Source organism: Balaenoptera borealis (assembly GCF_965194805.1).
Source record: "Balaenoptera borealis genome assembly, chromosome: 10".
NCBI lineage: Eukaryota > Metazoa > Chordata > Mammalia > Artiodactyla > Balaenopteridae > Balaenoptera > Balaenoptera borealis.
In genome coordinates this window covers 107,137,492-107,149,742 of record NC_138874.1, presented here as the reverse complement: position 1 = coordinate 107,149,742, position 12,251 = coordinate 107,137,492, and the positions used below count along the sequence as shown (strand labels likewise).

The following is a 12,251-nucleotide window of genomic DNA, read 5'->3' as shown; positions in this document are numbered from 1 at the left end:
AAGTTGGGCCCCATAGGGCTGTCCCTGACACCAAGCCAGAGGTCAGGATGGCTGCAGCCAATGATGGCATTAGGGCCTCTAGGAAACAACAGCACCTTGGCCCCCTGCCTTGGAAAGGGGGGCCCAAATGACCCCATTCCTTTCATGACTGACCATGATTCACCTTTCACCTCCCCACTCCTTGCCCACCTTCCTTGGATAGACACCCAAAGGGCAGCAGGCCAGGCTGAGGTGCCCTGTCCTCCCAAGCAAGTGTTGAGGGACTCCTCTGTGTTCCTACATCCTGTCCTAAAAGCCCACACAGATCAATCAGCATTTGTTTTTTGTTTTTTTTTTTTAAATTGAAGTATAGGCGATTTATGTTTCAGGTATATAGCAAAGTGATTCAGTTATATATACGCACACATATTCTTTTTCAGATTCTTTTCCACTACAAGATATTAAATATAGTTCCCTGTGCTATACAGTAGGTCTTTGTTGTTTATCTGTTTTATATATAGTACTGTGTATCTGTTAATCCCAAATTCCCAATTTATCCCTTCCCTTCCCTTTCCACTTCGGTAACCTTAAGTTTGTTTTCTATGTCTGCGAGTCTATTTTTGTTTTGTAAATAAGTTCATCTGTATTTTTTTTTACATCCCACATATAAGTGATATCATATGATATTTATCTTTCTCTGACCTACTTCACTTAGTATGATCATCTCTAGGTCCATCCATGTTGCTGCAAATGGCATTATTTCATTCTTTTTTATGGGTGAGTAATATAGCATTTGTTAAACCAATGAATGACCAGCACATCTGAAGGAAGTCCCCATGGCGTCAGTCACAGCTGTGTATGCCAGCAGCCAGCGCAGCCAGCAGCTGTCAGATTGCTTTGAAATGGCCAACACATGTTCCTCCCACAAACGTTTACTGAATGCCTATATGGGCTGGGCACAATGCCAGGCAGAGATGAAATGGAAGCCCAGGGCCCTGGCCTCAGGGAGCTTGCATTCTAGTGGGGAAGCAGACAGTAAACAAGCACACAAAGAAACACAAGCTTTAGAATTTTAGAAAACGGGTTCTCAGCTGGAAGAAGGTGCCTGGGAATCCAACACCTTGGGGTGTTGGGAAAACCACCCAACTTCCTAGGTACTACTGCACAATAACCCAGGCTCCCAGAATCAGAGAACTGACAGAACCTCGTGTTAAAGCAGCAGCAACCGAGGCCCAGAGTGGGAGGTGGCCCCCCACGGTCATGTAGCAGGTGATGACCTGGAGACAAGTCTGCATTCTCAAAGTCTGCATTGGCAGTTTCTTAAGCAACAAGTTTATTCTTTATCCACGTAAGCCATGTGGTCTATCTTTTCCTCTGGACAAAAACGATCGCTGATCACAAAGGACCAAAGGGCTCTCCCCCCAGTGAAGGGACTTACCACTGAGTCCAGGAACTGAATGTAAGAGTCCAGCCCAGGTCTGGTTTCGCAGAACTGCCGGAAAAGCAGCCTCCCAATTGGCTGCTTGTCACATAAACTGCAGTAATCTCTGTCTAGAGATAAGAAAAGAAGAATATGGTGAGACTCAGAAAGGGCCAGACAGAGCCATCAACCCACACCTGGGTTCTTGCCTCAGATAGATGGAGCAAGGTGATTGGCAAACTCTCGGGACCCTTTATCCACCTCCAGGCTCAGCGGACTCAGAAGAGTCAAGGTCAGTGTAGAAAGAGGGGCCAGTTATGACCTTGCCTCTACTCCCCAGCCCACTCCCTTTCCAATGTCCTGATTTCTGTACGGAGATGTTAGCAGTTCTGGGGACTATCTATCACTCTGCCCCTGACTGCCTGATCAGCATGTCACATTCCTCAGTTACAGTGACTGGATACGTGCGGTGGGCATGTAACCCAAGCCAGGAAAATCAGCGTGAACCACAGACGTTGCCTGCGCACACTAAGCCAAGGTACTCCCTCTTCCTCTGGTGCTGGAGTGCATGGGTGTGAGGCCAGGGTCTGCTGCAGTGTTCTTGATACTGCAAAACAAGCTGCTGTGAGGATAAGGTTGACATACAGAGGAAGTCAGAGCTGGGAAAATTACGAGTAGGTGCTCTGGTGAAGTTATGAATCTCTGGATCACACTATGCCTGCAGCCCAAACCACATCTGAAAAGCTTATTTATGAGCATTATTTAGGGCAATTTGAAAAAACTTTAAAATGACTTGTAATTCAAATATTCTAATGAATAAAGTAAACAAAATTTCATATTTGCCCAACTGGAGCAAAGCCCAGTCTTAGAATGCTTCAAACTATGAAAACCCTGTATTTTCCAGCTGAGGAGCTAGAGGCACAGAGACAGGATGTGACCAGACCTCAGCCACTCAGTAGCCAAGAGAGTTCTGAAGAGGAAATACAGTGCAAGACTCAAAGCACAGAAGCCTAGAGACCAGGGTTCTAGCCAGTGACTTGCTGTGTGACTTCAAGCAACACACTTGCCCTCTCTGGGCCTTAGTCTTCCTCTCGAAAATGAAGATGCATGTTGGACGTAAGATGGGAGGGTCCCTTCTTGTTCTTCCTGCAATGACTCTGCAAGAGGCTTTCTCTGGGCAGAAAGATGCTCAAAGGTCTGGCTGAGACTTGTTGCCTCAGACCCTCCAGAGCACTGAAAATTAGTCCTTTGATTTTGTGGCTGCACCAGGAAAACTCAGGTGACTTCGTGGGGAAACCAGGAAGAGGGTGAGGTAGACCTCAGTTAGAAGAGCTACCTGGGAGGATGGAATGACTGTGTCCTTGCCAACTGTAGAGGAGGAGCCAGGAACCGCCCCCTGGAGATATGGAAAACAACAAGGAGACAGGAACAGAACCATCACGCCCACTCATTTTCATACCCAAAGAGTTTATCCACAGGAGGTACAGCCATTACTTGTAGGGAGGGTGGTGGCGGTGAGCAAGGGCTCTGCAGCTAAACCCAGGTTCAGATCCCAGCCTCACTACTCACTGCCTGTGTGCCCCAGGGCAACTGACCTGACACTTTATCCCTCAGTTTCCTCATCTGTAAACTGGGAACAGTCATCGTACTATCTCTTAGGAGCAGTGAGAGCCTGGCACAAAGGAATCGCTTAATAAACACCATCTGTTATCATTGTGGAAGTGGGGGTTTTGGTCTGTTCCATCTCCCTTCCTTTGGGGAAACCTCCTCTCTGTTAGTCTGTAAAATACCATCATAGGGTCCTAAGGGAGCAACTCCTCCCAAGCCTCAGGGATGGGCACGTGACTCAGTCCTGGCCAAACAGAGCCCTCTGTTTCATGGTCACAATGATCGGTTCAGGGCATGTGACCCAGGGGGCCTTGGAGTCCTTCCAGGGTTTTTGGTAGAACTTCCAGAAAAGACACTTGTTCCTCTCTGGGATGACAAGGCCTTAGGACTGGTCAGCCAAGAGTTGCCACAACTGTCTTTCCCACCAGCGAGAGCCCATGGAGAATGAAGCCAGCGCAAGGGAAGGACAGCTGAGTGAGGAAGAGAAGCCTGGAGCTGTGAATATCACAGGAGTCCCCGAAAGGCAGCTTACTGAGGCCCGCCCAGCGCCTGCACCTTTAGCCATCTGTCTTTGCTTAAGCCAGTCGGTGTTGGGTTTTTGTCTCTTGCAACTGAAAGAACAACTGACTGGGGCTGGAGAGTTTTATAGCCCATTTCTCCTTTCACAGGTAAACTGCTTGAGGGCAAGAATGGTTTTTGTAGGAATCCACCAGTTCTAACTACACCTTGTATCAGAAGGCACTCACAAATTTCTCATTCTCTCTTGAGAGGATACTTTGGTCAAGTGGATGAGCCACCTTGCAAGTCTCCCCTTGGCCCCCTCCTCAACTGGTTTGGGGGCTGAAACTAGCCTTGAACTATTGCCTTAACTCAGCTTACCTTTCCATGCACAGATGGTTCAGGAATAGCCACTCCAACAAACATTTAACTCACCTCATCGTGTGCCAGGATTGGTGGGGGTCGGGAGTGGGGGGAATGGGACATGGTCCCAGCCCTCAGCGATCTTGGATTCTGTTGGAAAGGGGGTGTGTGTGGGGGGTGAGCAGACAAGATCCCAAGTGACAGTAATAAAATGTCAAGTTATCATCAGCCACAGGAGGGAGTCTGGGTTGGAGGGAGCCAGGAGCCCGCACCTGTTAGCACGATGCCCTACAGACACAGCCTGCGTTCTCACCACCTCCCACTCAGCCTGATCCCCCAAGGAGAGGAAAACAAACTTCCCCGTCCTTCCCCAGTCAGCTGAGCTTCCCCAGCACAAACGCAGAACAAAGGAAATTACCTTGTGTGAAACTCCCGTTTTATTCAATTATGGCAGAGAGCGCCACATTGCTTATGTGACTTGAGCAAGGGGCCCTCCCCCATTTCCAAAAGCAATTATGAGATTTCATGTACCATATTGTGATTCCTCAAGGGTTCATCTGACAGGATTTTTTCTCTCCATATGGCGTGTGCTGTCAGTATGGAAACAAAGCCGTTATAAACTCACAGCACAGTAAACACCATGTGATTCCAACACAAGCTGTCAGCACCTCCGTTCCGTGCCTCTCCCAGCTGTACAGAGGATCCCAGGCAAGAAAGCCATGCCTTGGAAGCCCAGGAAGAAAGAAGAGGATCAGTAATCATCTATTTGGATGTTTTCTCAGCTTTAAATAAAGATAAATGGGCTTATCCTCTGAGGAAGCACCACCACCACTAAAATCAAAGTGCGAAGTCTGCAATTCCTTTAGAAATGGAGAACGAGGCCACAGAAGGAAGAATGTGCATTTGGGATTTGATCAAGGTGACCGGAAGAGGCGCAGATCAAAGTTCTTAATGCGTCAAGGGCAAGTCCGAGGGGCAGGTCACTTCGAGAAAGTCAGAGGACACTGAAGTTGAAAGCACAAGTTGCTCTGTAATGCATCTTCAGAGCGGGTCCTTTCTAGTCGGTTTCTACGGAAGCCAGCCATGCTGTAGAAATACAGCTTGGAAGGGCCCCGCCCGCAGCCCTTCTCCCAAGGGTGTCCTGTTTGGGTTAGTGGGGAGGAGTACCCAGCACAGAGGGGCAGGGTCCTCCCTGTCTCTGAATCTCTCTCTCAGGCTGGGAGGCCCCTGGGATGCTGTGTATACAGGCACACATGCACGGTCTACACACAAACATACACACCAGCTCTTCTGAATGTGAAAATCCTGCTTTTGGCCACGTCCTTCTTTGATCTTTCCTTCCAAGCCAGAAAGAGTCTGTCGTTATGTAAGATATGAGGGGCATCAGGCTCCCTGCCCCCAAAGTATTCACCAATCATCTAATCATTCTAGCCTTATTCTTTTGGTTCCTTCATTCATTCAACAAACTCTCTTCCAAGGTCTCTTGCTTTTTGATACTAGAAGGTTCCTTCAATTTTCAGACTCTCTTATTGAATTGAACACCTGGGGGGGGGTGGATGAGTGGGTGGGAGGAGACACACCTCATACCCATTGGCAGGTTAACGATCCAGAAACAGGCTTGGAGTTAACAGCTGGCGGTCAGCTGAGACCAAGAATAGGGGTGTGGTCTTTGTGATGTGACATTTGACCTCGGTTGCAGGAACATTGGTCTGGTGGACACAAAACTGAAGCATGTCCAGAGGAAGGTGATGGAAAAGGGGGTCCAGAAAGCCCATTATAAGCTCTGAACTTATAGTGCCCTGGATCGAGGGGCAGACTGCCCCAGGGAAGGCTAGGGCCCACCAGCACCCAGGAGGATGGGGGGCAGATGTGCTGGAAAGGCAGCTGGGCTCAGACAGGAAAGGGCTGGACTCCAAGTCCAAGGAGACTGGAATGGATTCACTGTCCCACTGAGGCATCAATGATTTTAGAGCACAAATGATTCAAGTGCAGTGCATGGGAAGGTGGACAAAAATGGGGTGGGAGCCACGAGCCTGAGACATTTACGGAGGAGGTCGCTGGCTTGGGAGCCATTCCCACCTGTGGTTCAAGCCCTGGTCTTTAGGCAGGGAGGGCGCAGCCCCTGTGGTTGGGATCCTGCTTTGGTGAGAAGCCAAACTGAATTGGCTTTAAGGAAACCACATGTCGTTTGCTTCTTCGAGGGCTTGACGCCTCCCAAGCACCCCCACGGCTGGCCCAGGAAGACAGGACTGCCACTCCTTCCCACGGCACACCGAACTCCTGCCATGCCTCAGACAGAACCGACGTTCCCTTAGCAAGTTCACAGACACTGGCTGAGCCCCTTCTGGGCACTTCATTCCAGGCCCTGTCGCAGTGGGGTGTGGGGAGCACCCCTTAAAGGAGACAGGCTCCGCAGGCTTTGTCTTTGTCCCAGCAGTTTGCTTACCAGCCCAGGCAGGAGGGAGGCACACTCACAGACAGGGCTGGGCAGCCACAAACAAAGCTGCACACGCAGGGCTGCCGGAAGTGCCCCGGCCCCGGCTGCAGGGGCACACACACTGCTCTCCTGGTTTGGATGGGTTTCAGGGGAGGTGCCCAGGGGAGGGCTCGCTGGAGCATGGGAATGGGAGTGATGGGCGCACCAAAGTCAATGCGAATTGTCAGCAGGGAAGAGGCTGAGTGCTGGGGAAGGAGGAGAAGGTCAAAGCCAGAGAAATAGGGCCAGAGGCTGGGGGGAGGGGCAGGGAGAAGCCACAGGGCAGGGACAAGCCTGGGACAAGTGTGTTAGGGCAAGAATTCAGGGCTAGATCTGTGACCACTGCAGGGAGGCTTCAAGAACGGCTTCAAGTGTATGGAGGTTCCTCAAAAAATTAATATGATCCAGCAATTCCACTGCTGGGTATTTATCCAAAAGAATTAAGATCAGTATTTCAAAGAGGTATTTGTACTCCCATGTTCACTGCGACACTATTCATAACAGCTAAGATGTGGAAACAAACGTAAATGTCCATCGACCAATGAATGGATTTTTAAAATGTGGTATATACATACAGTGGAATATTATTCAGTCTTGAAAAGGAAGGAACCCATGTCACGTGACAACATGGGTTAGTCTTGATGACACTATGCTAATTGAAATAAGCCTGTCACAGAAGGGCAAATTCTGCATGATGCCGCCTTTATGAGGTATCTAAAAGAGTCAAACTTGGGCTTCCCTGGTAGCCTAGTGGTCAGGATTCCGGCCTTTCACTGCGGTGGCATGGGTTTAATCTCTGGTCGGGGAATATCCCACAAGCCGCGTGTTGTGGCCAAAAAAAAAAAAAAAAGAAAAAAATGTTTAAATAAAATAGTCAAACTCATAGAAACAGTAAAACAGTGGTTGCCAGGGATTGGGGGAGGGGGAAATGGGGAGCTACTGTCCAATGGATATAGAGTTTCAGTTATGCAAGATGATTAAGTTCTAGACATCTGCTGTACAACACTGTGTCTGTAGTTAACAACACTGTATTGTGCACTTAAAAATTTATTAAGAGGGTAGATCGCATGTTAAATGTTCTTACCACAGTAATTTTTAAAAAAGAGAATGGCTTATAAAACACAATGAAATATTGCCACTTGCAGCAACGTGGATGGACCTAGAGAATATTATACGTAGTGAAGTAAGTCAGACAGAAAGACAAATACTGTATGATATCACTTGTATGTGGACTCTAAAAAATAATACAAATGAATCTATATACAAAACAGAAACAGACTCACAGACATAGTGTAACAGGGAAGAGCTAAATCGGACTCCATGTCTGATCTGTTTCTTTGACTTTAACCTTTGCTTTCCGTTGCTTTTGTTATTATAATCATACATAATGGCCTGCCTCAGGGAACCCTGCCCCTCTGCCTGAAATGTTAAACCAAAGTGCCTCTGTTCAGCTCACAGGGAGACAATCTGACCCCGCCCACCTGTGGATGGCTGCAAGAAAGAAGAAATTAACACATCCCCTCCCCCTCCCCCACCCCCACCCCCTCCCCCACCCCCAGGCTGGCCATTCCAGGGGATATTTGCAAAACTTATGGCCTTTTTACTTTCCTACCCCATCTCCTCCCCCTCTCTGTGCTATAAAAGAAACTGGCATGCAAACCCTGAGAAGATGGTTTATCGGAGACCCTAGTCTGCCATCTTCTTGGCCTGTCGGCTTTCTGAATAAAGTCGTATTCCTTGTCTCAGCACCTCGTCTCTGATTCATTGGCCTGTCGTGCGGTGAGCAGAGCGAGCTTGGACTCGTTAACAATAGGAAACAAATTTATGGTTACCAAAGGGGAGAGGGAGAGAGGGAGGGACAAATTAGGAGTATGGGATTAACAGATACAAACTACCACACATAAAATAGATCAGCACAAGGATGTACTGTAGAGCACAGGGAATTATATTCAATAGCTTGTAATAACCTATAATGGAATATAATCTGAAAAAATATATGTAACTGAGTCACTTTGCTGTATACCTGAAACTAACGTAATATTGTAAATCAGTTATACTTCAATTTAAAAAAAAAAAAGAGAGAACGGCTTAAAGAAAATGGACAGAAGTGATAGCTTGCTTGGGGATAGGAGGTGAGGCACAAGGGGACACGAATCAGCACAGTGTTATCTGAGGGGTTGGTGAGTAAATTTACTTGGTAATGAAGGTAACTGCCTGAGAATACATGTGCAAAGCATGCCAACATATGCATTTTTGCAACAAACATGTCCTGAAGTTTTTAGGCACAGCCAAGCCTACCTTAAAGGTCGGGCATGACACTTAACAAGTTGTCAACCAACAGAGGGCACAACAAGACAAGGGGCCCTGTCCTTACCACCACCTTGTGATGTTTGGGTGTTTGCCAAGAGCTTCCTCTTGTCTCTTAGCCTGTTCTTGTAATAAGCCATTGACAGTACCCACACCTCAGGACCATTGTGAAGGACACCTGCTATACACTAAATGTGTCCCCCCACAAATTCATACATAGAAACCTAATGCCCATTGTGATGGTATTAGGAGGTGAGGCCTGGGAAGTGATTAGGTCATGAGGGTGGAGCCCTTGTGAATGGGATTAGTGCCCTTTTAGAAGAGGCCCCAGAGAGCTCCCTTGCCCTTTCTGCCATGTGAGGACACAGAGAGAAGATGGTCGTTTATGAAGTGGCACCTGGACTTTCAGCCTCCAGAACTGTGAGAAATAAATTTCTGTTATTTTTTAAAAAATAAATTTATTTATTTTTGGCTGCGTTGGGTCTTCGTTGCTGTGCATGGGCTTTCTCTAGTTGTGGTGAGTGGGGGCTACTCTTTGTTGTGGTGCATGGGCTTCTCATTGTGGTGGCTTCTCTTGCTGCGGAGCACAGGCCCTAGGTACATGGGCTTCAGTAGTTGTGGCACACAGGCTCAGTAGTTGTTGCTCGTGGGCTCTAGAGCGCAGGCTCAGTAGTTGTGGTGCATGGGCTTAGTTGCTCCGCGGCATGTGGGATCTTCCTGGATCAGGGCTCGAACCCATGTCCCCTGCATTGGCAGGTGGACGCTTAACCACTGCGCCACCAGGGAAGCCCCAGTTTCTGTTATTTATAAATCCACCCAGGCTGTGGTATTCTGTTGCAGCAACCCAAATGGACTAACATGTTATCTAGTCTTGGGCACATCCCTTAACCTGAGGCCCAGGTCCTCACGCATCACACGGCCAATCAGAGGATCAGCAACACACGTGAGTGCCCAGGCCAGTGTCAGCACATAGTGGGTCCTCACAAATGGTAGCCATTCGGACATCACCTCTCCTCTATAAGACTCAAGAAGTGGTGGCTTTCACTTCTCTGAAGATTCAGAAAGGAAATGGGATGTAGCCAGTGAAAGGGGGACAACTGTATCAGCACCAAAGAACGCAAAGCAAAGGCCACTCCTCCCGGAGAGAGCCATTGGCTCTGAGCTCCAGGAGGGCAGAGGCCAGGGCTCTGTGGCCCTTCCCCTCCTCGCTCTGAGCCTCCCTCTCAGAGAGAAGACACATGTATCCCCACAGCACATGGCTGGGGTTAAAATCTCACAACCCACAGTCAGTTCCTTCAAGACTCATAACCCCCAGTGGAATTAGAAACAGGAATGATATTGATAGTGAAGATAAATAAATGCTGTCACTGTTTTCATTCTTTTCGAGTGACATGAAATGGGAACATACTTTCTTAATTAAGAGCCTTTGGTATGCGGATGCTTGGAGGGTCACCAGATTTTCCCAACCGAAAGCCAGAACTCAGGCAGTGGGGACAGCACGGCTCCTCTCATGGCTACAAACCCAAGTGAGGGAGGTCGCCACCCCTCCCTCCCTACCCCTCCCTCCCTACCCCTCCCTCCCCATCTGGCGGCAATCCCCAGAGGATGGGGAGCAAGAAGTCACGGCTCTGGGGGAGGGGGTGTCGACCACCGACCACGGAGACCTGCTTGGGACCGGTTTTTCATTGTTGCCCCTAGGCACTCCTTGAACTTGGGCCAATGAAAATGCACATTCCATTTCAGAAGTAGGAGCAAGAAAGGCAGCTTCCTGAGGAAATGGAAATGCTAACACGGGAGCCCTTGTTTATTGTCCACGGAGGGGGGGGCGGTGGGAGAGCTAATCCAAAAGTGATTCCTGGTTCCTGGAGCCATCTCTCTACCAACTGGAGCTTTCTTTTCTTTTCTTTCATTTTATCTTATTTAACACCGTTTCACCAAAATACCAGGTTTTGTTGTTTTTTCTCGTTGGGGGCAGGGGTGCTTATAGGTCCTGAGGCAACTGAGGAAAACAGATTGGAGGAGACAGGATTAGACTGAGGCCTGGAGCCCCTCCCTTTGCCGTACTCCAGGTCTAAGACAGAGACAGAAAAGGGATTTGAAAACAGCTTTCTCTCAAAAATTCCTGCCAAAGCTGGAAGAAACATCCGGGCGTTTGCTCTGAGGAAAAGGCTCTCTGAAAGGCAAGATAGCATCACGGATAACGGCAATTCTTCACAGCCCCCCTCTTGGAAGGAGCAGGAGAGGAAAAAGGAAACATTTGGTATTTGGTTAGCAACAGCCGAGTGGGTTCCTATTGCTTCAAGAAAGATGTTTTTATGTGAATAAAAATGACATATGGCACATTACACAAACACACCCAAACCGAGCCCCATCTTCCTGTGCTTTTTGTTGCCCTCCTGCTGGTCTCGAGTTTTACTGAATGTCTTGTATTTGTCACGTGTCTCTGTAGGATCAAAACTATTAAGGCTGTGTCTTATAAAGGTTAGTGACACCTGGACAAGTCACATGTAAAAACCACTGAGCTGTAGGGTGTTTGGGCCTGGGCTGCCAGGTGGGGGAAGTGGGGACGGGGGTGGGGAAGAGGGAGGAAAGGAGGGTCTGGTCTGTGGATCTGTGAAAGGAAGAGGGGTGGGTGGAAGTGTACCTGTCGGGGGACCCATGCAGCCGCCCAAATGAGCCCCACCTCTCTGTGAGGGTTCAGGTCTCTGCCCTGAATCCACTGGGTGCAGTCAAAGCCCAGGAGATACCTGGAGCCTAGGAACAGCCTGGGGTCTGAGCTGGAAAGGATGTCAAGCCTCTGCTGTCACCACGGGGCCCTCTGGGCAGTGATGGGGCCCCAGAGTCAGGCAGTGACCTCTCTCTTATCCTCACAACCAAGAAAAGCGAAGAATTTAGATATTCCCTTGCAGTGAGAATGGGACGAAGAATCGGGTGGGTAAATGGAGGGGTGGGGTGGTAGAGGTGGACCCAGGGAATGGCCAGGGAGGCACGGACACTGTGTGGCAGTGGCTGGGCTGCTCGGCATGGTGGAAGAGCTGGGGACAGAACTGGGACCTGGGTTCCAGGCCTGGCTCTTCTACCGGCCATCTCTACGTGAGAGGCCCAGACCACTGGGCTCTCAGCCCTCTCCCGGGCTGAAAGTCCCCACTCTGTGACTGTAAGCATTCCTTCCACACGAGCACAGGAGGAGGGTGAGAGCCACGAGGCATCTGTAGAAAAGGCACCTGGTTCATCAGCAGTGGAGGCTCTTGAAAATGCCAGGCAAAAAGGAGACAGCTGATGTGTGTGACCTGTGGTGGTTTCTATTTCTTAAGATTTTAAATCTTTACAGATGAGGGGAAAACAACTATTCTAAAAAGCTGGCTGTAGGATCACTGAGATTAAGAAGGCCCTGGCAAGCAAAGGAGCTGTGGCCGCCAGACATGTCCCCCTTGGGGTGCAGGGCCTGGGTCACAGGCGGGTGCTCAGAACCCCGTTTCACCCTGCTGGGCCTGCGGCAGAGCCTTCCGGGAGCTGGGACCGGGCCCACTGTGGTGCTGGCACCTGGGAAAGCCTGGTGGATGGTGAAAGACCTGGGGCCTCCCTTCACTCGGGCTCTGC

At 49.2% G+C, this 12,251-nt stretch overlaps 1 protein-coding gene across 7 annotated transcripts in view; it reads right to left on the bottom strand.

The window, feature by feature from the left end:
• The window catches only part of GRK5 (G protein-coupled receptor kinase 5), a 220,162-nt gene that overhangs the window by 63,559 nt on the left and 144,352 nt on the right, over nt 1–12,251 (bottom strand). For 4 of the 7 annotated variants that reach the window (XM_082406953.1, XM_082406956.1, XM_082406954.1 and 1 more), the window contains exons 3-4: nt 2,736–2,795; nt 1,418–1,530 (exon numbers count right to left, since the gene is read on the bottom strand). The exons of 1 other annotated variant lie outside the window; for it this stretch is intronic. In XM_082406953.1, the coding sequence (XP_082263079.1) occupies nt 1,418–1,530; nt 2,736–2,795 (173 nt within the window). The remainder of the gene's footprint in view (nt 1–1,417; nt 1,531–2,735; nt 2,796–12,251) is intronic. 2 more of the 7 variants (XM_082406959.1, XM_082406955.1) reach the window with 1 other exon arrangement.